The sequence below is a fragment of the Lissotriton helveticus genome, chromosome 7, assembly GCF_964261635.1.
Source record: "Lissotriton helveticus chromosome 7, aLisHel1.1, whole genome shotgun sequence".
Taxonomy (NCBI): domain Eukaryota; kingdom Metazoa; phylum Chordata; class Amphibia; order Caudata; family Salamandridae; genus Lissotriton; species Lissotriton helveticus.
Window position 1 is genome coordinate 536278155 of NC_136068.1, and position 27656 is coordinate 536305810.

The window sequence follows — 27656 nt, forward strand, 5'->3', positions numbered from 1 at the left end:
AGACTTCTTGCACAGTACTTTTTTTGTTCTTCTTTTTATGTGCATCACAGGAGAGAGAATGCTTAGAGGGGAATACTGAAGGCATACCCAGGCAGAGCACAGCTTACAGGACATGTATCCCTGGTAGGAGTTTATAAATACCACAAGGGGTTTAGTGAAGAAAGAAGGAGAGAGGCAACAAGGATAACTCTCTTTTATGTTCTTTGTTATTTTGTGTTTCTCAATAGAGTTTCTGTTCTGACTGTACCAATACCCTCTACTCTCTTCTGTTGTTTATTGCTTCACCTTTTATTGTTTCAGGTAGGAGTAATAGGTTTACTTAAATGTCATTGTCAGCAAAGAGAATTGATAGCAGAACTCTTATGGTGTTTTCTTGTATTCTACACAGATCTCCCTTCCTGCAGTTCCTACCCTTTCCTTACCCCGCTCAATTGCCACAACAGTCTGTGTGTACATACATATGCCAGACTTGGGTCGATTCAGAGGTGGCCCCCCTTGAGCATCAACCCAACCCCGGGGATACGGAATCAAGGGGTCTGACAAGAACTGCACAAAATAGAAATCCTTTCAAATCTCCCTGGCACCTTGTTCAAAAGATTTTCTCTAATAAGAAAACTATTGAACAGATGTTCACCGGACCAGCAAAAACTTGCTTTGTCAGTAAAGTGTTCTTAGTGGTCTCTGAAAAGAGATTGACGTATGGCAAACAGTACATTATAACCGTGTGAGATGAAAGTCCAGCTACAACATCTAAGAACTGTATACCCAGATGTCATGGCTTGGACTACATCATCAAAATCTAAGTAGATTTCTAAGAACCATTAAATAAATCTTTCTAGCCTTTCGGGATCTGGACATATGGTAGTTGAATCTCTGGTCTTGTGTGTGCCTCAGCACGTGAACCTTTTGTCTGCAATCAGTTGCATGATAGAGGTCCCTAAAGGAAAAGGCACTTTGGGGACTCCATATTTGCAGCTGACACAATATCTCCATCAATCTACTTGCAGGCATAGTGGTTATTTGATTCCAGTAGCTCAAAGACCAGACTTGGGTCTAGAGTTGCAGCATCTGTGCCCACCTTTGGAACCTCATTGTAAAGCTCCTGAGACCCAAGTCCTTGTGATATTCCCTGAGTCATTCTGCACCACTCCCTTTCCATAAAAGCCATAGGAATAATGTGAACAAATTTAGCATCTAGCACTAAGATACTATAATCATTATTGAGTTATAGCTTGAATAAATAACACTCTATCGCGCTTTCTTATTTTTGTGCATATTTTAGTTTTACCAATTAGTTTAGCTAATTAATTATATGAATTATATTAAATGTTGAGTGGACATTGTGCTATGTATTGTGCCATACTATATACACATTTTTAATTGTCTCTAACCTCCTGAGTTAGCCTTCTCAATTTAATAAGAGTGATTTGGCTAAATGCAATAGCTTGACTATCGAATTGGAGTGCACCAGTATTGTGGTTCTGGCATACCACATGACAGTATCCAGATAGAATAGGGCCTGCTGTCCACTGACTCTCCCAGTAACTCAACTAAAGGTCTTGCACCCCCAGATGCAAAGGTTTAAAGACTACAATAAGTCATCCTTGGATTTCACAGAAGAGTGACATTTCAGTGCTTTAGCTCACCTTTTCATAAGAGAGCATGGCTTCTGAGGACCAAGCATGTTATGGCTTCTTGATCAGACACAGATGGGAGCCTATGCATATTCCACCCTCAATAACTTTAACTGTTTGAAAGGATAAGGGCAGGTAAAGGGGGAGAAAACATGTGCCCATAAACTAGAATCGGAATATCAGTAGGCACTGCAAGCTGACACATACCGTCTTTGTGCATTTCAGACTAGCAAGACCAGTTGGGTCTTGCTTGGCTTGTGATCCGTCTGTCAAGTCACTTGGCGGGTCACAAGTATTTGTGTCTTCTCCCTCCCTCCCTTCTTGTTAAAAGGGTCATCTATACAGGGATATCAGGCTGGGCTCAGACCTTTGTACCACATTGGCATTGGGAGGTAATGAAGCATGACCAGAAGGCCACTTTGGTCAAGTTTCAGGCCTGCCAAAAAGTGTGGGTAATGGAGTCAGGAGAGCAGGGACCTCCAAGAAAGGTGGGCAGGGCATCATGAGGTGCAGGAGAGTAAGGGGCAAGTCACCTACCTTATGGACTTCATGATCACCAAGAACCCTCTAAGGATCCCCCATGTTAACTGCCTTAAACTTACAAGAGCTCTGAAGGCAAAAAGGGCCTAGTGACAAACAAAGGGGTGGAAGAGGAGAATAAATCTATCCCTGACCTTCTATCTTCCAAGGAGCAGGATGGGTCAGTGGAAGGTGTCAACCTGTCCCCTACACTATGTGCTGATTTCTTGCTTGGGTAATGCTGAGGTCTGGAAAAAAGCGGTGTTCAACTGACTCCATTATTATTAATGAGGGAAGGAATGTACAATAGAGTAAGACAAAGGATCATCAGGAAGTACACCAAGGGACAATCTGTGATTTTTCTATGTAAACAATATTAAATGACAAGTGAGTTAATAGCAAACTCCAACTTCTTACTGGGTGTATGTGCTACGAGCAACGGGCTTGATATGGTAGTTTAATACTCCTTATATCATAATGTTGCATTAAAGAAAGTTTCCAGTAGTTAAATCTTAAAGCAAGGAAATTTAAGAAGGGCGATTGCTGGGTGTTATTTGAATAATCTGAAATGTTGCTTGTCCCTGGTAGGATTAATAGGTTCATGTCCAAGATGCAGTCAATTTGGGGCAGAAATGTTACATATGGTATGGTCCTGCACCTCTTTAGTGGGTTACTGGGAGAAGGTAGTGTTCTGTGTCAATGATATCCCACAGCTGGAGATCCCTTGTACACCCCTGGCTTCTCTACTTGGGAGTTACCCTCGCCCTAAAAAGCAAAAAACCTCTAGACTGGTTGATTTGGCATTGATACTTGCAAAACGAGAATTGACAATGCATTGGAAATCTGCGGGGGACAACTGCTTAAATGCAAGACAAGCTTTTTAAATCGGCAGGACTTGACAGTGCTGTATTGTTTCGTGTATTGAAGAGAGGGTAGAGACAAATTGACAGGGCTAGAGCATGGGAACATCTAGTAGATAACCTATGAGCACCGGGAGTTTGCTCAGGTACATCTGACAGCTCTCAGCTTTTGCTGAAAGATTCAGAGAGTGAAAGTAACTGATTTTAGAGGAGAAGCTTTGGGTGGGGTTTTGTACTACAGTGGGGAGATCAAGTTTGCAAGGGGTTATGAAACTCTATATATGTCAGCTTGGAAAGGGGGACCATAGATATGTGACAGCTTGGTAAGGAATGACTAAAGATGGGGAATTGTGTTTTCTTGTTTGATAGTTACTAGCTGAAAAGTAGAAATGACATGTTTTGATATGTTAATGCTAATGTCAGTGAATGTGATTTCAATGTACATCATAGAAGGTGTATGAATAACAATGTCAATGCCAGTAAATACAATATCGACAACTGACATACCATATGCATGCATAACAATGCCAATACCAGTAAATACAATGGCAAAGTATGCCATGACAAATGTACGCACATTAATGAGAATGTTGGTAATTGCGATATCAACAACCACCATGTTATATGTGCACATATCATTGCTGGCGAATTCACAGGAAATGACTGCCTCATCAACCCAGAGTCAGATATATGTGGTCAACCAAGCCCTGTGACACAAACCCAAGCATACGGATTGACAGATCACAGGTAGGGTCACATTTAACATGAAGACAGATGCGCAAAAAAGGAATATCCAGATCGATCCCACAGATAGGCAGCTACACCACAAAGGATCCCAGGAGATTGGCCTCAATAAAACACATTTGGCCAAAGGTGAGTGTTCCCAAAATACCACAAAGTCAGATGCCACATGTAGATAGAAACACTCCACCTATCAGAACACCACATGCACACTACACACAGTGATCGTGCACTCCCCAGGCTGGACATCTGGACACACACTCATTGACCCATATTGGGTCTCTGCAAAGTAAAGAGCTACCTGTGCCCACCTTGTCAGATGGCTGAATTTATGGTTCATGACTAGGCCCAGCATTTCTTGCTATGCAAGAATGTGTAATCGTTTTATTGTACTTCAAGAACTTATAAAATGCTGGCTAAAACCCCTATACATTAAGACAGTCTTTTGTTTAAAATAAATAATGATAGGTTTGTGATCAATCCTAATAATGATTGTAGCTGTTTTCCGTGCTAAATTACATCTAGGAGCCCGTGTTTCTTCTTAAGGTGACCTGTAAGCCTGCATCCAGCACGCATGGAGTGGATACTTCAAAGCCCACAGTTCTTCGCGCCAGGGAGACGCGGACACTTGTCTTCAGTACCAGGAGGCGCTTAAAGGGCAGCCGGGACTCCCGCAGCGCGGGAGCCTGTTTTTCTTCTTGAGGTGACCTGTAAGGCCGCATCCAGCGCGCACGCTGTGGGGACCTCAACGCCCACAGTTCTTCGTGCCAGGGAGGCTCTGATGCTTGTCTTTAGTACCAGGAGGCGCTGAAAGAGCGGCCGGGACTCCAGCAGCTTGTGCCCAGGTAAAGCCCGGGCAAAGCCTAGGCTAAGGGCAGGCCCGTCTGGGCCCGTCCGCAACTGGAAGAGGCTGGGCCGGGCCTACCCTCTTGGCTACGTTCCATTGCTGGCTCCTAGCATTTACTGCCTGTGGCCACCCTGACTATTAGGACTTGTGGCATTGGAGGAGGTAAGCTTGACGATTCTCGCTGCTCAGGTTTCCTTTTGGACATAATAATCCTCATAAACAATCCTGGTGGGGACCGAAGTGGGAGTGCTGCAATAACTTTACGAGCAGCCCTCATACTTGGGGATACATACCTGTTAATCTTGCACGTATTTTGCTGTGATACTGCATTGGCACGTTAATAGCCTTAATAGATTTAAAGGTATGGGGAGGCGGAAGTTACAAACAGAAGCCTCTCAAGGTCACCATCCAATAGCCTTCATCCATCATCTTCCGGCTTTAGTGTACCTTTGGTGGAGGCTGTCATTGAACGCTTGAGTTTATCCATCTGTTCTGGGTCGTGTGACGACTCCCAGGCCAACTTAGGGTTACCTTCTCTGCCGGAAGCTCCAATTAAGGCTCCGCATAGGCCTCTTTCTCCAGTTTTCACAATAGAAAACAAAGAGATGAGTGTTTCTCAGTTATCACAAGTGAAAGCTGGTAACTTAATAAATAAACTTGTGGATATACATCTAGCAGCAAGTAGTGAGAGTTCCCAACTGCCCGCAAATGGGACCATTAGGCCCGGTTTGGGCACAAAAAGGAAACTTCAGGCTATTGGGGGCAAAGCAAAGAAATCTAAGTCAAACCCTGTTACTAAGTCCATGGCATCTGTGCCGGCTGTTTCAAATACAGATCCCTCGGTGGTATTAGACGCTTTACAATCACTAATGACGAGCTTGCTGGACACAAAGCTGGGTCCCATCCATGAGAAGTTAACCGTGATCAAGAAATGTTTAGCTGTGCATAATCTGTCCGATCAACTTGCAGCCCCTGGTGGGCCAAGGGATAATTTGGGACTCAGTACTATAATTGACTCAAGTTTACCAACACATCCACCGACTAGCAACAGGGAACAGCCACATACACAGCGTCAGAGTATTCACTTAGCTCAGGGGGAGGCAGACACAATGAGTGAAAGCCAGGCACCCAGTAGGGCTCTGTTGGCACACCAGCATGGGCTGGAAGATCCACAAATTACTGGTGGTCGACAACAGGGGCTGCAGGGGTATCCTGTGGTGGAATCACAACGCTTACCAGTTATTCATCTTCCACCGGAATCTACGCCCTATGTAGTGATCCTGGGGAATGTGCCGCCGCTCCCACTGGGTATCAAAGAGGACTTTAGCCAGCTAAAGAATAAAGTACTTCACTAGTTATGTAATAACACCTCCGTGGGTTTAATGGCGGAACAAAACATTATCGTGGTGTGAGTTAGCTGGTTAGGCAGTTCACGGAAAATTGGTGGGGGTGACTGTGTTATTGTGAACTTTAACAGATCATATCTTGTCAAAAGAATTCTGTCCAGGGATTCATATTTTGGCCCCCTGAATTTTGGGTCTGCAGTACAAGCTCTACCGTTAGGCTTCTTTTATAGAGCAGATACACAAAGGTACACTTCAGGGACCAGCAATATGGATGCCTCCCGAGAGAGGTGGACACAAAGACCTCCTGCGGTAAAAGATCAAGTGGCTCCCACCAGTAGCACGCAGTCTAAATCAGCCAGTTCTGCACCAACTTGCCCTTCCCCTAGACCTATCAAATAGATATTCTACATTATCAAGGTTGGAGGAGTGTGATTGACTACATAACCCCGTTGAGTTTTCTGTAGAGTTTAAGTCCCAGCAGAAGGCTCCAATTGTGCAAAGTGTGGGGGTCCCTCGCGTAAATAACAATAACGTTCTGTCGTGGAACATTGCACGCAGTGTGAAGTAGTGTGGCTCACTGGTTAGAGGCGGCAGACCCGAGAGCAGAGGACGGCCCGGGACCAGGGTTCGATTCCCGGCGCGGCAGGTTTCTGGACCAGGGTCAGCGGACTCGATAATTCTCTCGCCTCGGTGCCCACTCTGACCAGCGTTCACACTCGGCAACTCTGGGCATTAGCTTACCTCATCTTCACTAACGGCCCCACCAGACCGCCGGGGATGCCTGGTCTCACCCTGGAGATACCCATTAAGGGACCATCTCTCAGGGAAGCCAGGAAGGGTTTCGCAGCGGTCGAAGCGCCTTGGGACCCTACGGGTAAGTAGTGCGCTATATAAATGCCTATACATTTACATTTACATTTACACGCATGGCAGTTAAGTTTCAGGATCCCATTTGGGTGCAGTTTGTTAAACAATTCTCTGTGATCTGTTTCCAGCAGACTTGGTTGGTGGACTGCAATTTATTCCTGGAGGGATTTAAGGCCTTCCTTGTTCCAGCTTCCCTGTCGGCATGTGGCACAGCTAAGGGTGGTCTCATCATTTATATATCCTTGGCAGTGGACTGCCGGATTCAGATCCTCCCATTCTCAAGTTTGGGTCTTCAGGCTCTGGTATTAAAGAGGGGTACTACTAGTATGGGCCTGATTAACTTTTATAACACAACAATGAGTACCCATGGAAATGTAACATCACTCTGGTGGGCTCCTACATAAGGCAGTCTTGCGGTTTTATATCACATAACCTAATGGTGCTGGGTGATTTTAACATCCACCCATGTGGAGATCCGAGGCTTACAAGTATGGTTGATCTGGGTTGCCCTCGTGTTCAGGGGTTTTACTTCGAGCACCTTGCTCAGGGGAAATTATTGAATAATATACACAATGCATTTAATCTGATGTCACTAATGTCTCTATCTGCTCCACATAGTAAGGAACGTGTTCCCTCTTTTAAGGGGAGAAGTAGAGGTTCTTCTATAGACTACATTTTAATTTCATCTACCCTCCAGTCTTTATTTTGTGGGTTTACTATTGTGGAAAGTGTTTACAGTGACCACAATCCGCCTTGTGTGCAACTGATTGGCCCACTCTTTTTTAAAAACCCAAGGAGGTGATACCGGGCACGCTAAGATCAACGGACGGTAGGCGCTGTCTTAAATGGTCGCAGGTCTCCCCTGTTGCTTTTTATGGTGAAGTAATATATTCTTGGGCTGCTGAATTAGCACTATGTATCTCGCCGGGTACCTCCTCGAGGGATGTTCTTAGCGCCTTTAACGATATTACCATCAAGATAGGGGAACTCTTAAGTGTTCTAGCACATAAGGAAGCCACTCCAACTCCCAGATGGTTTGATTCATCTTGTTTTCAGGTGGCACGCAAGCTGAGGGAGGCACTGAATGTTACTCCAAGAAACCAACTACTGATACGCGGCTGCCATAAGGCATACAAACAGTCACTGGCCAGACGTAAGGGTGCCTTGAAGAAAGAGGCATGGAGGGAGTTGTTAAAGACAAGTACCCTTGGGAACAGTTCAAGGTTCGGGAGTATTGTTAATAGACCGCTTTTTGAGTATGATGCAGGGGTTGATACGGGTTCCCATATCATAGAGGAAGATTGGGTGTCCCATTTTAAATTTATGTTTAAGGGCCCTATGGAGCAATCCTATCAGATAGACTGGTTCATGAATACCCCCGCCGTGGTTTTTGAGCAGAAAGAGGTAGAGGCAGGGATTGCTGGGTTGCCTTGTAATAAAGCACCAGGCCCCGACCGCAGCCCACCAGACCTTTTTAAATCGGACCCACTTTCTTGGGCACCTGTTCTTGTGGCTGTGCTTAATGCAGCAGCCAGGGACGATTGTCTGAGTATTGGGTCACTCCAACCATTGTGCCAGTGTTTAAGAAGGGGAACCGTAATATCACCTTTTGCTATATTCCAATCTCCCTTCTTGACTCAGTGGTAAAGGTTGTGGGTGGGGTGTTATTAGAAAGATTATCTTCCTGGGCAGAGGAGCAAAGACAATCTCTGATATTCAATATGGATTCCGTCCAGGGTGGTCAACTGTGGCCCAATGCCTTAATCTTTACATTATCCTCGGTAAGTATACGATTCCTCGCCCCGGTATGATCTATTTGGCGTTCATGGACCTGACGTCCACGTTTGATTGTGTCAACCCGGTCAAACTGTGGAAGTCCATGAGGGCCATGGGGGTGGAAAGCAATATTGTTAACTTTCTTGAGGATCTGCACAGGGCCACCAAGACCAACGTTAGATTCTCTCAGGATCTTCGTGTCTCTAGGGATTTCGACATTGGGAGGGGGGTAAGGCAAGGCTATATTATGGCCCCTTTTTTGTTCAACCTCTACATAAACGATCTGGATGGAGTATTAGCAGACACAGGGGCAGACTTTCCATACATAGGGCGATGGGGGCTCCCCGTACTACAATATGCGGACAATGCTGTCCTTATAGCTAGAACTGCTAGGGGTCTCCAATCCCTGCTTGGTGCCTTGTTAAAATTCCTGGGGGCCAGAGATTTAGCAATTAACCCCTTCTGTGCTCCCGTCGGCCAATGGCCAGCAGGAGCACTCCCTCCCCAGTGCTGCGAACGGCCAACGGCTGTCGCAGCCCCGCCCACTCATTAGAACACCCGCACCGCAGCGGAATTGCCGCCGCGGTTAAGCTGTTAATAATTCTAAATCCTATACATTGCAGGTTGGGATGCGGGCCAAGAAAAAGTTTCTCTTCACAGTAGGGCCCGAGAAGGTTTCTTTGACGACAGTCTTTTCATACTTGGGGGTTTTATTGGACAACCGTTTGAATTGGGGACCTCTTAGTCATAAGAAAAAGGGGGAGCTGGTGAGGGTAAATGCTGCTATTTTCAACTTTGCTGCTAAGTTAGGCAAGCACCCAATTGCAGCCTTGCTGAAAGTCTATCACGCTCAGGGCCTAGCTACAGCTTGCTATGGCAGTGACATTTTGGGTTCATATTGCCACAGATGCCTTGCAGGTGGTTGAGAACACTTTTCTAATGCGTTTGCTGGGCGCGCCAAGTGGTGTGTCGAATTTGGTGGCTCACGAGGAATCGGGGGTACCTTATTTATGTGATACCCTGGCTTTGCGACCCCTAGTGTTCTGGCTCAAGTGTCGGCTGAATAAGGATTTAGCCCTAGTCAGCAGATCATGAATGAATTCATGAGCCTTGACAATATGTCCCCCATACCATGGCTAAAATATATTAAAAATTGTTTCGATGAGTTGGTGCGTCCTGAACTTTTTTTAAAGCCTGATTCTATTGTACAAAAGAATGTGGAGTTAGTTAAGAAAGCTTTCAGTAACTTAAGGAAACTCGAAAGGGACGAGCGAGAAGTGCAAAAACCTAGTGTCCGCAAATTCCTAATGCTAACAATAAATCCATCTACTGAGCCTTTATCTCCTCGGGTCATTGTCTACATATGAGCAGTTTTTATTGTCTGGGTTCCGCCTGGATCTTTTTCATCTGTTACTCGCTGTACCAAAAGAGAGCAGTAGAGGTAAGGTGTTAGCACCCTGTGGCTGCGACGGAGTGTCTCCACAGGACCTGCTACACGTTATGTTTTTTGTAAATATTATGAGGTACCCCAGAGATAGTTTTTATTCCCCTTATTAAAGAAGTTGAACTTTAACCAGGTCCGCCCAGCATATCTTTTTCATCATGGATTACTTGAAATCTATAGTGAGAACTAGGGCCTGTCTGGACAATTAGCAGCCCTTCTGGTTAGAGGGTACACCCCATTTTATTGTTTAGCATGTGAGGTAGCCAAATGGGGCCCTTTTTAGTATTTTACTGATATGAATTGGATTTTGTATGTAATTTGATTGTATTATGTTTAAATGAAATTTTGGATGTTGTAAAACTTTTGTGGTTTTCTGCACGTGAAACCGAAGAAAGTTGAATTTGATTTGATTTGATCAATCCTTATAATGAGGGTACTGATATTAATGAACCTCTTCATCAAAGCTCTTTAATAAAAATTCAGAAATGGAAAATGTACTTGTAATGCAAGCTAATCCTGCTAACTCGATCCTTTAAACTCTGTTACTGAGCAAAACACGTTGTCAAATGTTTTAGAAACTTTAATAGTTTTAAAGGAACAGACCCATTAAAAAGATTACCTTAGTAAACATGATGCTAAACTGCCCTGGATAAAAAGGACTAACTCCAACGCTATCAGTGAACCAAAAGAAAGTTCATTTATTTAAAAGTTCCAGATAGAATAATTAAATGTCAGGAAGACCTCAAAAACATAATGCTATGCGTCCACCCAATGGAACACTTTGCTCACCATAAAATGTGTAATTGGTAGAAACATATAAAGTCTAAGAACATGTGTAAAGGAAGTGAAGGTGAATGATTCCAAGATTCCAGGATCAAGAATAATGGGCAACACTCAGCAGAGTCTGAGGCACTAGGTGCTGCACATGTAAAAATTCACACTTGTAAAGATGCAAAGAAATGCGGAGTCAGTCTGTATAAATTTAAGATGATTCCTGGTCATCCAACATTTATTTGGTTTGAGAAGTGTGAACATGTTACAGGTAATAATATCCCCAATCTTGAATAGGGGGATTTTACTGCACAGGTTTAATAGCATTCTAGCCATATGGGATTTCATATCAGAGGATAGTGGAAATGTTGGATTTGTAATTGATAAAGAAGGGAAAGAGTTAACATCAGAATAATTCCACTCTAAATGGTCTTTGGAGTGACTTTAAATACAACAACAGTTTGATAGAAAAGCAATTCAATACTTTCAATAATGAAGTGGCATGCTAGAGGAAGTTCAATCATTTTATTGTCCGATGGGTGAGTGGGGGGTCCAATTTCTTGGATTACTGCATGGACGTGATGGGGCAATAGAAGTAGAAAGGTTTGCTTACCTGAGGTTGTGTTTTGAGGGGATCCATAGTCTGTTGGGAGAACAGAACAATAACATTAAAACATTTGTTTAGTCTAACAGACAATGTTAATTAAAATAGAATACATTTAATGAAGGACTCTCTAAAATATACACTGATCTGGGTCCTAATATCTCCTGTTGTACATTTCTGTACAAAGCCCATGGAGGGCAAATGCCTCTGAACAACCTCTCCTCTCTGTCTGGTTGCTTGTGCATGTTGGCCCAACCATGTAAAAAAGCAGATATGCTTAGTCTGTAAACAAAAAGACGACAATCTCTACATTGTTCACGTCTGTTCCTTATTGCTATCTCTCCCACAGTTTACATATATGTACATGCACACACACACACACAAACAGAGAGAAGTGGATTTATGTTTTTTTGTTTTTTTGTAACTGATCCAGTATGCTCCACTTTATCTACTCATAATGATTTTACATTCTCATTGACAAATATTGTTTTGAGAGTAGGTGTGACTTCATTCATAAATTAGAACAATTTGACTCACAGAAGGGTGCTTTTAATCACTCCCATATATAGTAAGTGCTGCTAACCCCACTGGTGCATTGATTCTTCATAGGAAAAATCTTGTCAAGCATCATATCTAAGACAACCCCATCTGCCTCCTGATACAGGTGGTGTGCATGGAGAGGTTCAATGGCAGTCACAGTGGTTGGCAGGCATTACCTTTGTGTCCATTATTGCACATTACACTAGAATAAGGAGCCCAATCGTTACTGAATGGAAGGTGTGCAGCTATAGCAAGCTCAAAGGCTTGATCCTTAGGTTTATAAAAACAGGGATGTAGCCAACAGGAGCCTGGACCGGCCAAGCACCCCAATAATAATGCGTGCCCTTTAAGTGCAACTGGCAGCAGGCAGGGCTCACAGGTCAGGTTCAAGAGAAAGTTTTCAAAACAAAATCGTTGCTCATATTAACACTTCCCACACATGAGAATTTGTTCAGCATTAAACATTTGCACATTACAAAACAAATATCAAACCCATTCCTTAATTTTCAAATCATAAGTGAAACTGCTCCTGCAAGGTCAGCTATAAAACGTATTGAGATATTGAAGATAATCATAATGCAGTATAAGTCACTGTAATATACGCATCACTAAAATGCTTGCTTTATTTGTCAACTTTCCATATTTTGAAGTGGGCCTCTTTCTTGTTGAAACTGATTCACATGATGATTTTGTTACTACCTGAGCATGTGGTTAACACCTTGTAATCTGTCTGTTATTTCATACCTATAGTAATTGTAATGGATTTTAATCCGTTTTTAGTTTGATAAATTTTTAAATTATGAATGCTTATTTGTGAATGTTGAATGATATTTCTTGTGCTTTTATGATTTAATACTTGAATCGAACTAAGCAAATATTGATTTATTGATTGAAGTGGACCTCTTTATCTCTTTAGGAATCATATCTAAGACAACCCCATTGGCCTCCTGATACAGGTCACACTAAAATATTGACTCTTGGACACAATCAAAGAACAATTAAATGGCACAGGACACTAATGCATGGGCACTGATTGGAGGGACACAATACTGAAGTACTGACCTGTGGTTGCTGATATTGGTCGCTAACACTGAGATACTGGTACAAGGACATCTTATAGCAAAACAGGCTTTGATACTGGTACTTAGAAATTAACATGGTCATTGGGTACTGCAACACTCCAAGGGCTACTGCCACAATGACCCTGCCTGGGAACACAGACACTGGGACATGAGGAACTGTCACAGACACTGATATAGGGATGCTGCTATTGGCACATGGGCAATGACACAAAAGAACTGGCATTGGTACTTTGATGATGGCACACTGAATCTGGGAAATTGACAGGGTGCAGATACGGAAACAAGGGCACTGGCTTTTATACTGAAACATAAACAGGGAGAAATCAAAGCCCCAGAGTTAGTGTGCCAGCATCTAAGTCCAAATGTATGTTTTTGATCCTTATTCATTTAAATTGGACTGCATGCCAATCAATTTGAAGGCACTCTGGAGGTAGCCACCAAATGAAAAAGAGACCAGTACAGAGTGAAGATCTGAGCAGGAAATCTAATACTGCCATACCCTATCAGTGGTTTGGGGTCCACTCACTTTTTGTAAATATTAGTACAGGGGCAAAGGGTGTTACTTAGGAGGCGATCACAGCATTACTGAATGCCAGGCCTGCCAAATACCAAGGCTGTCTAGTTTTGATTTCAGCTTGTGCCTCCTTCTTCTATGACTGTGTTATATCTGGTGTATTTATTTATACATCTTCCTTGTTGCTTTGAACCTTCCTGCTCAGTCAGTGTGAATGTGCTGTGTAGAATATTGGAGTGGTGATGATGCGACTGAATGTTTGGGGTACCTGTGAGATGCGATGTGTACGTTGGAGTATGTGGTGAACAGCAGGGAGGTGGCTCCTGGTGGGGCTGTTACAGGGCTGTTGGACAAAGCTATAGATATACTTACCTGCAACTAAGACAAAAAAAATCTTCTAAAACTACACCTCGGCTACCGGACTTTCATTACAACATTTTGGCGACGACGATGGGATACAAACCCTTGCTTGCAGTTTAATCGGATTGTGCTTGTACCTTGAATTCAGGTGTGTGGTCTTTGTGTTGTTCAACTTGATTAACGGTGACAGATCCCAGCAGTCATATGAACTTTTATTGCAAAGCTTGGGAGAGGCTGCGGGACCAGTAATGTTCAAGAGAACTACGTTATCAAAAAGGCTGGTCGAGTTTGGTAAGTTACACTATGCTGGGGCCATGCCGAATTGTGTTGTCGAGTGTGCATGCCCCTTTTACCATTAAAATGGTGCAGCGTTTGAATGGGCAGAGAGAAGTTTGTTCTGAGTGTTTTGCGCACTCCTTACCATTGCCACGGGGTTGTGTGAAGGTACTGTGATGAGATCTGTGATTTCTCTGTTGCTATCCAGGAACGCGAGCTATCCAAGGACGTTTTGGAGCACTCACATGCCTGTAGCCACCTGACCCATACCTGCCGCCATGTTTGTTTTTCCAGGCAGTAGGCACGCCCATGGCTGTACTTCAGGCCGCAACATCAAGGCCGCTGTCTAGCCCACTCGGTTGGCTCGGCGCGCAGCAAGCAGGTAGTTGAGGCCAGAGACATGAACCACCCAGTCACTGGAACCACCCAACCTCAGCCGCCGCAGCACCTCAGGGAACAGCAGCTCAATGAACCCAAAGGCATGGAGATGCAAGCTGGAGGTGCAGATGATCCTCCGAGGATTACTCCACATCCAGTTATAAATGTTAATGTAGCTTGGCTATGTTCCCAAAAATACTGAAGAAGACATACAAGATGATACAAATTGGCATTTAGAAGCAACCTTTTAGTTTACAGTGGAGCGTTTCAGCAGATTAAGTGAATCAGTACTGAGTCTGCCTGCTTTGTATGCAATGGAAGTTAATGGTAATGCCTCAATATTAGCCAGACTTCAACTGGTCAACTGGTCGAGTTCCGAAGTTTTTTGGGGAGGACTAATGATTCATGTGAGATATCGCTCACAGTAGATTTTTGTGTGTCTTAATTGGGTATAGTCCAGTTGCTGCAAGACATGCTTGCTGATCTAGTCGTTTTTTTAGTCTTGTTCTTTTAATTCCCAATGATATGCTATGTTATGCCATTGTTTCAGGTTATTAATGTGCATTATTGTTTTCCTTAATAGTATGCTCAGTTTTGCATTGACGTCATTAGTGCTATGTTCCTGTATAGGTTTGAATCTGTACTGGTGTGCAAGTTTCCTGTGTGTGGGTATTTTGGCTCTGTTTTAGCTGTGATAGTTTATTTACAAAGTAGGTGTTTTTTTCTAGTGTGGCCAAGTTTCTTTTACTTTGGTGTCGCTTCTATGGTGACATATTTCTTTCTGGTCTGGGATTTTTTTTCTGGTGTGCAAGGTTAGAGTGTCGCCAATTCTTGATTTGTCATGTTAGATAGCTAAATTTTCACATTTTACACTACATGCCCCTTACACAAGGGATTACTCTATGGGCAGAAGTCACCCATTTCTACATTGTATGCTACAGGCCCTTACATAAGGGATGGCTGTATGGGTGGTGGTAACCCATTTCTACATTGTACTTTAAATGCCCTTACATGAGGGACAACTGGATGGGGTATATGTCACCCATTTCTACACTTTACGCTTGATGCCCTTACATGAGGGATGGGGGTTTGGGGTGTATGCCGCCTATTTCTACGTGTTTTGCGATTTATTGGGGATGTTTGGTCGGGTGTATCTCACCCATTACTACGGTTTTAGCACAAGCGTTCTTTGATATATTATTCGACTTGCAGGTTTTTTTCTTGTATGTTGTATGTGTAAGAGTTTGCTATAGATTGGTTAGTGTGCTGTGCTGTGCCACCTGTCATGGTTGACTGGCCAGTTGGTGTGGTTGGTGGTGATAATAAGAGCTGTATCTTTTTTTATCTTGTAAGCTGATGTAGGACTGATAGGGTTCAGTCTGCTGTCCAGTAACATATGCTTTTAATGGAAATGCGTTTTGACCAGCATTCTTCTTCCATATTTTATGTGCTTTATAAAGGAGGAGTGTGTGTGCTATTTCTTGTGTATTTATCTGTGCATCTTCCCAGAATGCACAGATCGCACTGCTGCAAGAAACCCACTTGGTTACGAAGGAATTAAACAAGCTGCACAAGCACTAGCTCTGGATATTATGTGCCACAGCATATTCAGTCTATGTGCGGGGGACCCTTATATGGCTGCGCCCAGGGATCCCATTCCAGGAGCTATCCAGAATAGTAGACACGGAGGGCCGTTATGCTCTCCTCACATGCTTATGGATGGCCAACCAGTGGTACTGGGCAGTATCTACGTGCTGAATACAGACCAGGGAACGTTTTGGGACTCACTCTCGCACCCATTAAGCGCATATACCCAGGCCCCATGGATATTGGGAGGGAACTATAATTGCGTGCAAAAAAGCCTCCTAGACAGATCTTACCCACCACTTCTGGCCTCGCCCATAGAAGCACAGGCCAAATGCTTGGCAGCATGGGCAACACATTGGGTTTTGACTGATGCATGGTGCTCCAAATATCCGAACTCTATTCATTCCACTCAATCCTGCACGATCTTAGGGTCCACTTGGACTGCTTCCTCTGCTCCCTTCCCATTTTGTCCAAGATACAAGAGGCCTAATAGGATCCTATCCGACCATGACATCCACATGATCACCTTGACGTGGCCACCACCCAGGGCCTTGGTCCCCACTTGGCACCTGCCCACAGACTGCTTAGAGGACCCAGTATTTAGACAAACTCAAGCGATGCATATACGGGATTACTTTAGCGAGAATGCGCATACAGCGACCGACCGAAATAATGGAATGGAATGCATTCAAAGTGGCAATCAGAGGCACTTGCATACAACACATCTCAGGGGTGTGCAAAATCCTAGAATGAAGAATATTTGAGAAGGAGCATGCACTGACCACATTACCGCAAGCAATGGATAGAGGGAAAGCCACACTGACCCAAGTAGCAAGTGCTAAAATGGCATTTCGCAGGTACTATTTTAGGGCGCACGCAACGAAAATGCACAAGGAAGGTAACAGGGTAGGCGCGCTGCCGGCCTGGCTGGTGAAACAAGACACTACCATCCTACCAATCAGCGCGATATGCAGCCGGTACCCTAGTACATTCACAAGCTTCCATCCTCGAATTCTTTCAGCAACACCTCACACACCTACATGTGGACCCCGCCACAGTAGACTCAGAATCCCTCTACCGATTTTTAAACACACTCCCCCTGCCTTGTAAAATGCAGACAGATTGGTGCACATTAGACGAGAAAATCGGATTTCAAGGCAGCACTGCAGGTGCTGGCTACATGCAAAGCGCCCGGCCTGGATGGCTTCCCTCTGGAGTTTTTTCTTACCTTCTCTATACAATTGGTTCCACAGCTGGTAAAACTATACCAGTCTGCTTTAGATGAGGGAGAGCTACGTAATCCATACGTGAATCAGTAATAGTTTCCTTTCTTAAACCGGATAGTGACCCCCACCTTGTGGGATCACACCAGCCTATAGCCCTGTTGCCAGCAGACTATAAAATATTCAGGAGAATACTGGCAGAGAGATACTCCACACTCCTCCCAACCCTGATACACCCGGATCAGTGTGGGTTTGTGCTGGGGATAAACACCTCCTACAACATTTGGTGCCTTTTTCATGTCCAGGATCAGGTTCGCAATCATTTCCCACCCGCAGCGTGCCTGGTCCTGGACCTTGAGAAGGCATTCAATTCTCTGAGTTGGCGCTACCTCCTCCGGGTCCTAGGGCAGATGGGAGTGGGACCTCGCCTGCTGGCATACACTAAGCTCATATACACTAGACCGACTTCCAGAGTGAAATTGGAGCCCTACTTTTCGTCATTGTTCCCAATACCCTCCCCCTGCTTTTTGTGATGGCACTGGAGCCACTCACGATCTGCCTTGGCAGGGAGGGAGAAACATGGGGCATACCAATTGCAGGCACGGTAGACGCGGTGTCATTATACGCAGATGATGTATTCATCTACATCAGTGACATCACATCAGACCTCACCCCTCTACTTGATACCGCACAAGACTTTGAAATGGTAGGTCTAAGGGTCAACTGGACAAAGTCCACAATATACCCTCTCTCAGGCGATCTCCCTCCCCAGCAAATGCTAATGGGCGGGCAGCACATATCATGGAGTGCCCAAAGAGTATGGCTATAGCATATGTGCTGCTCCAGTCCAGGGTTTTTCTTTGTATTTTGGGGCTTCTAATGCTGTTTTTATTCCAATATAAAACATGACTAAAAGTTACAGGATTCAAAGAAAAAAAACCTGGCCTGGGGTAGCACATCACACATAGACCTGGGAGGCCTAGCAGCTGTAGATGTGGCACGTTGTGACACTCACCTCCTGGCGCTGACAAGGCTCCCTCAACAACCTATGCCTACCTTGTCTTTCTGTCCTGTGGGCTGTTCGGCTGAGGTTTCTCAGGCAGGAAACAGGAACAGTCAGCATAGTGCTGACTAACAATGAGACGATATATTTGAATGCACCATGTCTTTGTACTCAAAACCATGCCAATTGTTTTCGTACTGACGTTAAAACTCATTCACTTATTATCAATGGCTGGTATTACATTTGTGCCTAGAAATGGAGTACGTACCATACGTTTTCCCAAAAGTACCTTCATGGATAATACTTTATTACCCAGAAGTGTTTTACTTTCAAAACTCCATTTGTCATTCATTTTCTCACTGTGGTGTCAATGGCACAATTCAATATTAGTTATCTGAAATAACTGCCAAGGTTGAATACTTTGAATACATTAAAAAATATCACCAAATGTCTTGCATCTTTTAAAATCTCTCACTACTGTGCCTTTGCTCTATACGATATTACGGGGGAGTAGCATATTTATCCACAGTAAGACAACTGTTATGCTATGGTTATCATTTGGGGCGCGTCCTCCCCAAATCATGTATCCCTGATTATTGGCCCGCCTCAAACAGAGTTTGTTTGTGATTGTAGATGAAGTAGGACACACTGAAAATGTGTAATTGTATCTGAAATTTCACTCGTGGTCTGAACTGAAGGTTCCATTTTCTGCATTTAGGAATGTAGTAAGCCCATGCGAAAATAAAGCCAGTGCCCAGCTAGGGGCAGAAAATGCTTATTTTATGTAAATGGATTCAGATGGTAAGCAATGGTGCTCATTTCTGGAGACTACACCATATTTCTCATCTTTAGACTTTGACCAAGTGCACTAGAGGGAAAGGGAAAGGCAGAGAAGGCAGAAAGAAGGAGTAAGTGAAAGATAGGAAAAGTGTGGGACAAGAAAAAAGAAGGGATGAATACCAACCTTTAGGAGTGAGGCAAAGAGACAAGAAGCGTAGGGTGGTGCCAGAAAGTGGCTTAAGGTACAATGAAGACTGGGAAGATTTGGTTTTCAGGACCCCCAACGTTCAGCAGGCTCAACTGCAGACTCATAGGAAAAACATTGAACCCCGCACTTAAGATTATTTTTATTTTTTACAATTTGCATCACAAGGGTGTTTTTCTACTGTCCAATAGCTTTGAGATGCAGAAGCAAATCTGGCTAGAGCCAACATAACTCTCCTTAAAGGATCATGAGATCCAATAATTTTGCATGTAATAATCTGTCATCATTTTTAATTGTATTGAAATTTGATGAAGTACACTGGTTATTATCAGAGTGTCATCACTCTCTTACAAGAAAATATACATTAGCTCCGGCCCTGTTGCACACATTATGCAGTTCTTGTTCAAATAATTGCACAAAAGGGACACATACATTCTACATGTGCCGATTTTATCTCTTTGAAAACTAGTAGGCTAAATTGCAAGTAAAAGAGCAACTGTTTATTCTAAGGGTCGCAGGACCCGTGTTCCCAGTTTCTGTGCATAGAACATGGCAATTTGAGAAGGTCAATCACAGGTGTTTTTCCATGTAAAACAGTGGAATGTCCTGTCATTTTCTCCATTCATCCTCTGTCTTTGTGGAGTCTTGTGCTTTAAGCCCAGATCTGGGCGTTATTCTCAACTAAATTCAGCACTCTACTTAGAGATTTATAGAACGATGGCACAGGCAAGCAAACATGAATTATGTTATGTATAAATCACAAATTGCAATGGGGTGGTGTTAGATCTGGGGGTCTCTAGTTGGCAATGGTATTCACGATTGTCCAAATAGGGACCCTTACTTCTAAGTCAGGATGAGGGGATTACACTCCTTAATAACACCTGCTCACCCCTTTGGTAGCTTGGCTCGAGCAGACAGGCTTATCTCAGAGGCAGTGTGTTAAGCATTTGTGAATATACACAGTAATACAGTGAAAACACTACAGATGGACACAACATAGGCTTTATAAAAATAAGTATTCTTTATATAGACTTAACACAAGACCACAAACGACTAACCCTGGGCGAAGCACTACGCTCCGCTCGCGGAGTTTGCGAAGTTTTTGCAACTTCGCACTACGCGAGCGGCACGTAGCACAGTGCGAACATGCGTAGTGCAGCGTAGCGTAGTGCAGCGCTCATTTTTTGCTTGTTCGCGGTCCTGAACGTCATGTTCGCGACCGCGAGCAAGCAAAATGACATCCCGGCGAGATTCTCAACGCGAGGAGGTCAGGTTTCTCATTGTGAGTGGTTGCGCATGCTCGCGACCGCTCTCAATGAGGAACTACCTGTTCGCGTTGAGAAAGCTGCCGCTCGAGTAATAATCTCCTCGAGCAGCAGAAAACTACAGCTCGCACTGTGCAAGATGCCGTTTTCAATACTTGCACAGTGCCGGATGCTTGTTCGCACTGTGCAATCATTGAAAACGCATCTTGCACAGTGCGAACATGCTACTACGCAGCTCGCGTAGTGCTACGTGAAGTTCGCGTAGTGCGAAGTGCACTTCGCGTAGCTTCGCGTAGCGCTACTCCGCGAACTACGCCCACCCTTACAAACGACACAAATCCACAATACTACAATTAAGATTGCTTAAAGATGATAATACGTTGTTTAGTTTAAGTTGATGATGAATGCGACAAAGTTCTCAACAAAGTACCTGGATGCATGACGCGAAGTAAACCGTGATCCGGGGGAGATGATGCATCGTACCTCAATGCTTGCGCAGAGTAGGGGATGCGTCGTGATCCTTATCGGTGCGGAGGTGATGCGTAGATTCTCGGCCTGCAGGCATGTTGTGGTGCGCAAGATGGGGCCTTGATGCAATGCGATGATCCGGTTGCGATGCGAGAAGATGGCGCCCTTGATGCGGCGATGCGATGATGATACGTAGACGCCCTGGCAGCCTTGCGACGACTCTGTACTTTTGACCCACGACAGGCCCAGCGACATGCTTCTCCGGTGATGCAATGGCGACTCTCTCAATGGTGTCACACTTCTCCGGTGATGCGACAGCAAGCAGCTTCGATGAACGCACGCTTCCAGAGAGATGCGGTGAAGGCTCGCTTCTCCGGCGATGCGACGATTACAGCTGCGGCGGCGACTTGCTTCCTCTCGATGCGTTGCGCTTCCAGCTCCCAGTGACATGCAAATGTCTGGAGTTGATAATTCCCAGCAAGGAAATTCAGAGGGGAGCTGGAGAGGAAGTCTTTTGTCGTTGAGACTCCAGCAGGAGGCAAGCACAGTTCAAGCCCTTGGAGAATATTCTGTACATGAAAGTCCTTAAAAAGTTCCTTCTCCTTTCCATGGCAATGAAGCAACCACCACTGCAGTTCAACCCAGCACACAGCACACTGGCAGAGGAGCAGTAAAACTCCTGCAGCTTCCTCGGTTCTTCTCCTTGGCAAAAGGTTTCTTGTTCCATAAGTGATCTAATTTCTTGGGGTCAGGGTCCCAATATGTATACCCCAAAACCCTTTGTTCTCTGAAAGCAGAGAGGCCTATGCCTAGTCCAAACCAGCACTTTGTTTACATGACTCTCTCCTTACTTCCACTGTGTAGGGCAGAGGCATCAGCCTCCCCACAGGAGGTGGAGCCAGCACAGGGGAGGGAAGATTCAGCTCTGGAGCACTTTGTTGAAATGATTCCTTCTCTACTTTCACAGTGCAGGGCAGAGACATCAGACACGCCACAGGAGGTGGAGCCTGCATTGTAGAGGGAAGGCCCAGCTGAAATGTGGGGGGAACTAGCCTTCCCCTTGGGAGTTCTCTTCACTAAGGCAGAAACATCTGGACAGACCATCAGCATTGGCGTGTTCTGTACCATGGCGGTGTTTCACCGTAAAGTCCATACCCTGTAGGGGCATGGACCACCTCAACAACTTTGGGTTCTCACCCCTCATCTGCATCAGCCATCTGAGGGCCCTGTGGTTGGTCTGCACCAGGAAGTGAGTCCCAAACAAGTATGCTCTCAACTTCTTCAGTGCCCAGACCACAGCAAATGCCTCACACTCAATTGCACTCCACCTCCGTTCCTGTGGAAGTAACCTCCTACTGATGAAGGCTACAGGTTGGTCTAGGCCCTCTTCATTAATCTGTGATAGAGCAGCCTCCACACCATGCTCTGAAGCGTCTGCCTGTACAATTTGTTGAAGTTGGGCACCTGAAGCACAGGTGCTATGCACATGGCAGTCTTTAGGCCATCAAAAGCCTTCTGACAGGTGTCAGTCCAGTGCACTTTCTTGGGTTGCTTCCTGGAAGTTCGCTCAGTCAAGGGTGCAACAATGTTACCATACCCCTTGACAAACATCCTTTAGTACCCCATGAGTCCTAAAAAGGCTCTCACCTGTGTCTGAGTCTTTGGGGGTTCCCATGCCAGGATGGTATCAATCTTGGGTTGTAGGGGCACCTCCTGGCCGCTTCCTACCTGGTGACCCAAGTACACTACGAAACCCTGTCCGCTCTGGCACTTACTCGCCTTGATCGTGAGGCCTGCCTTGCGCAGTGCCATCAACACTTCCCAGAGGTGGTGCAGATGTTCTACCCAACTGGCTCTGAACACTGCAATGTCATCCAGGTAGGTGGCACTGAAATCCTCCAGTCCAGCCAACACCTGGTTGACTAACATCTGAAAGGTGGCAGGGGCATTCTTCATCCCAAAGGGCATAACCCGGAATCGGTAGTGCCCATCTGGTGTGGAGAATGCCAACCTCTCCTTAGCCCCATCAGTCAAGGTAATCTGCCAGTACCCAGATGTCTAATCAAACGTGCTGAGGTAGCGTGCAGCCCCTAACCGATCAATGAGCTCATCAGCACTGGGGATGGGGTGTGCGTCAGTCCTGGTGACTGTATTGAGCCCTCTTTAGTTCACACAGAACTGGAGTTCAGATGTGGCACCCGGTGAGGCAGCCTTTGGGACCAAGAACACTGGGCAGGCCCAAAGACTGTTTGAGGACTCAATGACCCCTAAAGCAAACTTCTTGGAGATTTCTTCCTTAACGTAAGCCCTAACCTTGTCCATCGCTCTGTAAGGACTGTCTCCAGTGTCCACATCATGGATGCACCACTCTGTGACACCAGGAACCAAGGAAAATAGATCAGAGAATTGCCCCAACAGCTGGCGACAATCTTGCTGCTGATCAGGGGTCAGTGTGGCAGAGAGGCTGACACCATCCACTGACCCATCTTGCTCTGTTGCAGACAGGAGGTCAGGAAGAGGCTCTGTCTCCTCCTCCATTCCATCATCTGTTGCTAGGAGCATGCCCACTACGGACCTTTCTAAGTGGGGCTTTAGGCGGTTGACATGCAGGACCCTCAAGGGGTTCCTGAGAGACTGCAAGTTCACCAGATAAGTGACATCACTCTTGCGCTCCACCACCTCATATGGACCGGTCCACCTGTCCTGGAGTGCACAAGGCTCCACAGGGGCCATGACCAAAACTTTCTGTCCAGGTTGAAGCTCAATCAGAGTGGCATTCTGATCGTACCACCGCTTCATTTCCTCCTGGCTGGCTTCCAGGTTTGCCTGAGTGAGATCTCCGAAATGCCGAGTCTGGTTCCTGAAGGCCAGCATGTAGCTATATACATCCTGGGGAGGGTTTCCTGGGAGATTGCTCCCAGCCTTTCTTGACCAAACTCAAAGGTCCTCTTACCGGGTGACCATACAAAAGCTCAAAGGGGCTGAACCCTAGAGACTTTTGTGGCACCTCACGGTAGGCAAACAGAAGGCATGGCAAGAGGACGCCCCACTTATGCCTTATTGGTTCTTCAAGACCCATGATCATGCCTATAAGGGTCTGGTTGATTCTTTCAACCAGCCCATTACCTTGTGGGTGGTAAGGAGTGGTGAACTTGTAGGTAACACCACACTCCTTCCACAGAGACTTCATATAATTAGAAATGAAGTTTGTACCAAGGTCAGAAACCACCTCACCGGGGAACGCCACACGGGAGAAGATCTCCATTAGTGCACGTTCCACCACGGGGGCCGTCACTGTCCTTAGCGGAATGGCTTCCGGGTACCTGGTAGCATGGTCCACAAAGACCAGGATAAACCTGTTGCCCATGGCTGTCTTGGGTTGCAGTGGCCCCACAATGTCAATGCCCACCCGTTCAAAAGGGGTACTGACTACAAGGAAAGGTTGGAGAGGGGCATTGTGCCTCCTTACTCTTTTCCCACTTGCCTGGCAAGTTTGACAGGTCCTACAGTGAGTATATGAACTCTTCTGCATCTGGGGCTAATAAAAGTGGGAAACAAGCCTTTCAAGGGTCTTGTTCTGCCCCTGATGACCAGCTAAAGGAACATCATGAGCCAAACCCAGTAGGAAGGCTCTGAAGTGCTGGGGCACCACCAGCACACGGGCTGACCCAGGTTCAGCAACCTTAGGCTCGCTATACAGGAGACCGTTCTCCCAGTAGATACAATGTGATCCAGACTGATCACCTGCTGCCGGGTTTGTGGCCTGTTGCATCAAACCCACAAGAGAAGGGCACTTCTGCTGCTCTTTACAAAATTCCTCCCTGGAGTGACCCCCTTCTTGCTGCCAATGCGTCAGCTCAGGTAGATTCCCCAGTTCAGAAACTTGCTCCCCTGTAGGTTCCAGGGCATCACCCTCAAGGACTGCCTCCTCCTGGACTGTGGGAACAATAGGGGCATGTTTCCCAGGCCCCCTACCTTTTCTCTTTAAGGCAGGTCCATGGGACATACTTTCAGGCTTCAGGGTCTCTTGAACACCCTTAGCTGCCAGAGACCGAGTAGTCACACATGCCCACTCAGGCAGACCCAACATTTCTAAATGCTTCTTTTTCTCCAACTTAACCCAGGGGGAGCTTTCCAATTAATTGCCTAACAGACAATCAACAGGCATGGCTGGCCTCACAGCTACTTGAAGAGTACCAGAGACCCCCCCACTCAAAGGGAACTCGAGCCACCTTGCAATGGCTCTCTGTGTTGTCAGCGGCAACAACTGGGAAGAATGCATTGGGGACCACCTGCTCTTCGGACACCAAGCGACACTTGACAACTGTCACACTTGCTCCGGTGTCTCTCAGAGCCTCTACTCTATGGCCATTGGTGGTCACCCACTGCCTGTCTTTAGTGTCATCAGGCAGCTGCGCTCTAAGGACCATCCCAAAGTCTCCTAATGAGACAAGGGACATGTCTGCGGGACCCCACCCACCTTGGGCACCCATCTCCTCTCCACCCAGGGCTACAATGGCCATCTGACGGGGTGGTGCACAGGGTGGCACATTCTGACCCTTTTTGGGGACTATGGGGATCATACCAACGGGGTCCCACCTTCTTACACTGAAAGCAGGTAACAGGCACCCTATGAACAGGTTCTGACTTCTTCTCAGGGGAGGCTGGGAACCCTTACCTTGGTTCCCTTGGGAATTACTTTGGGGCACTTTCTGGAACTCCCTCTGTGTACCCTTGTCCTCCCCACTCTTCTGCTGGGGACCCTGCCCACCTTTGGCGGAGTCTCCCACAAGACCCTTGTGGACCCTGGTACTGACCCAGCGGTCCGCCTCTTCAGCAAGCTTTCTAGGGTTAGTCAACGTGCTATCAATAAGGTGCTGTCATCGCTCTGGAAAACAATTAGCAGACAAGTGCTCCCTAGCAATCAAATCATAGAGCGCTTGAAAATTATCCACATTGCTACCCCTCACCCAACCATCCATAGCTCTGAAAAAGAAAGACACATATTATACCCAAGTGGTTCCCTCCAACTTCTTACAATTCCTGAACCTTTGTCTATAGAGTTCTGAAGTTGACCCATACCTTGTCATCAGTGCTTCTTTCATATGGGCATAAGGCATCCTATGATCACTGAGAAAGTCTAACAAAGTATCCCTACCTTCAGTTAAAAAGCGGCCCACAACCCCGCTCCCCAATCCTTCTCAGGGACCCGGTGGGCCAACATTGCTATCTCATAGGCTGAAAACCACTGCCCAATATCTTCATTTTTGTGGAAATCTTTGATGACATCCCTGGGAATATGTACCCTACCTTCTGAAGGCACAGATGGTGCGCTGCCACTAGAGGGATTGATTTTTTAGCCCTTGATCTTGATCTCTAACTCCCTCAACATTCTCTCATGCTCCATTCTCATTGTCTCCCTTTCCAAGGAAAACCTATTATTCTCTGTTTCCCTCTGACTCTCCATTTTAAGCTTAGCCAACTCCAGCTTCAGTGCCCTATTTATCTGCCTGTCTTCCAACTCTCTGGGGAACAGGCCTTTGGAAGAGATACTGCTGCCAGTTGGAGAGAGTCCCCCTCCCCTAGATAAAAACACTGGCCTCTCAATAGGCCCATCTGCATCACCAACTGTCTCCACCACAAGATCAGGGGCATTTCTTGCTTCTACCAAGGCCCTCAGCGCCTTTTGGTAGTCTTCTTTTTTAGAAATGCCTGGTGTAGCAACTTTCAATTTCCTGCACAGATGTTTGAGCGGTTTCGCAGTGAAGGTATCCACCCACTCCTCAAATTCAAGATCCATAGATGCAATAAATGCTGGTTTACTCATGGTAGTAACAATTGGGAGTTCTCAGGAAAGACTAACAGTCCAAGGAAAAAGATTTAAAAAAAAAAGTATGTGGTCGTGTTTGGTCTGCACTCACTAGTAGTGTACACCAAGCACTGTATATGAAACACAAATGCAAAGTCCAAATCCTCCCCGCTGACTACCAATGTTAGATCTGGGGGTCTCTAGTTCGCAATGGTATTCACCTTCGTCCAAATGGGGACCCTTACTTCTAAGCCAGGATAAGGGGATTACACTCCTTAATAACCTCTGCTCACCCCCTTGGTAGCTTGGCTCGAGCAGACAGGCTAATCTCAGAGGCAGTGTGTTAAGCATTTGTGAATATACACAGTAATACAGTGAAAACACTACAGATGGACACAACACAGGTTTTATAAAAATAAGTATTCTTTATATAGACCACAAATGACAAAAATCCACAATACTACACATAAGATTGCGTAAAGATGATAAATGTTGCTTAGTTCAAGTTGATGATAAATGCAACAAAGTTCTCAACAAAGTACCTGAATGCGTAATGCAAAGTAAACAAAAGGCTTGCAAAAGGGGAGATGTGTTGGTTCCGTGATCCGGGGGAGATGATGCGTCGTGCTTCAATGCTTGTTCAGAGTAGGGGATGTGTTGTGATCCTTACCGGTGCGGAGGTGATGCGTAGATTCTCGGCCTGCGGGCCCGTTGCGGTGTGCAAGATGGCGCCTTGATGCGATGATCCGGTTGAGAT

The 27656-nt window shown here is 45.6% G+C and overlaps 1 protein-coding gene across 1 annotated transcript in view; it reads right to left on the reverse strand.

The window, feature by feature from the left end:
- The window catches only part of LOC144769152 (scavenger receptor cysteine-rich domain-containing group B protein-like), a 218118-nt gene that overhangs the window by 125291 nt on the left and 65171 nt on the right, over positions 1 to 27656 (reverse strand). The window contains exon 2 of the mRNA XM_078653158.1: positions 11419 to 11448. Within this exon, the coding sequence (XP_078509284.1) occupies positions 11419 to 11448 (30 nt within the window). The remainder of the gene's footprint in view (positions 1 to 11418; positions 11449 to 27656) is intronic.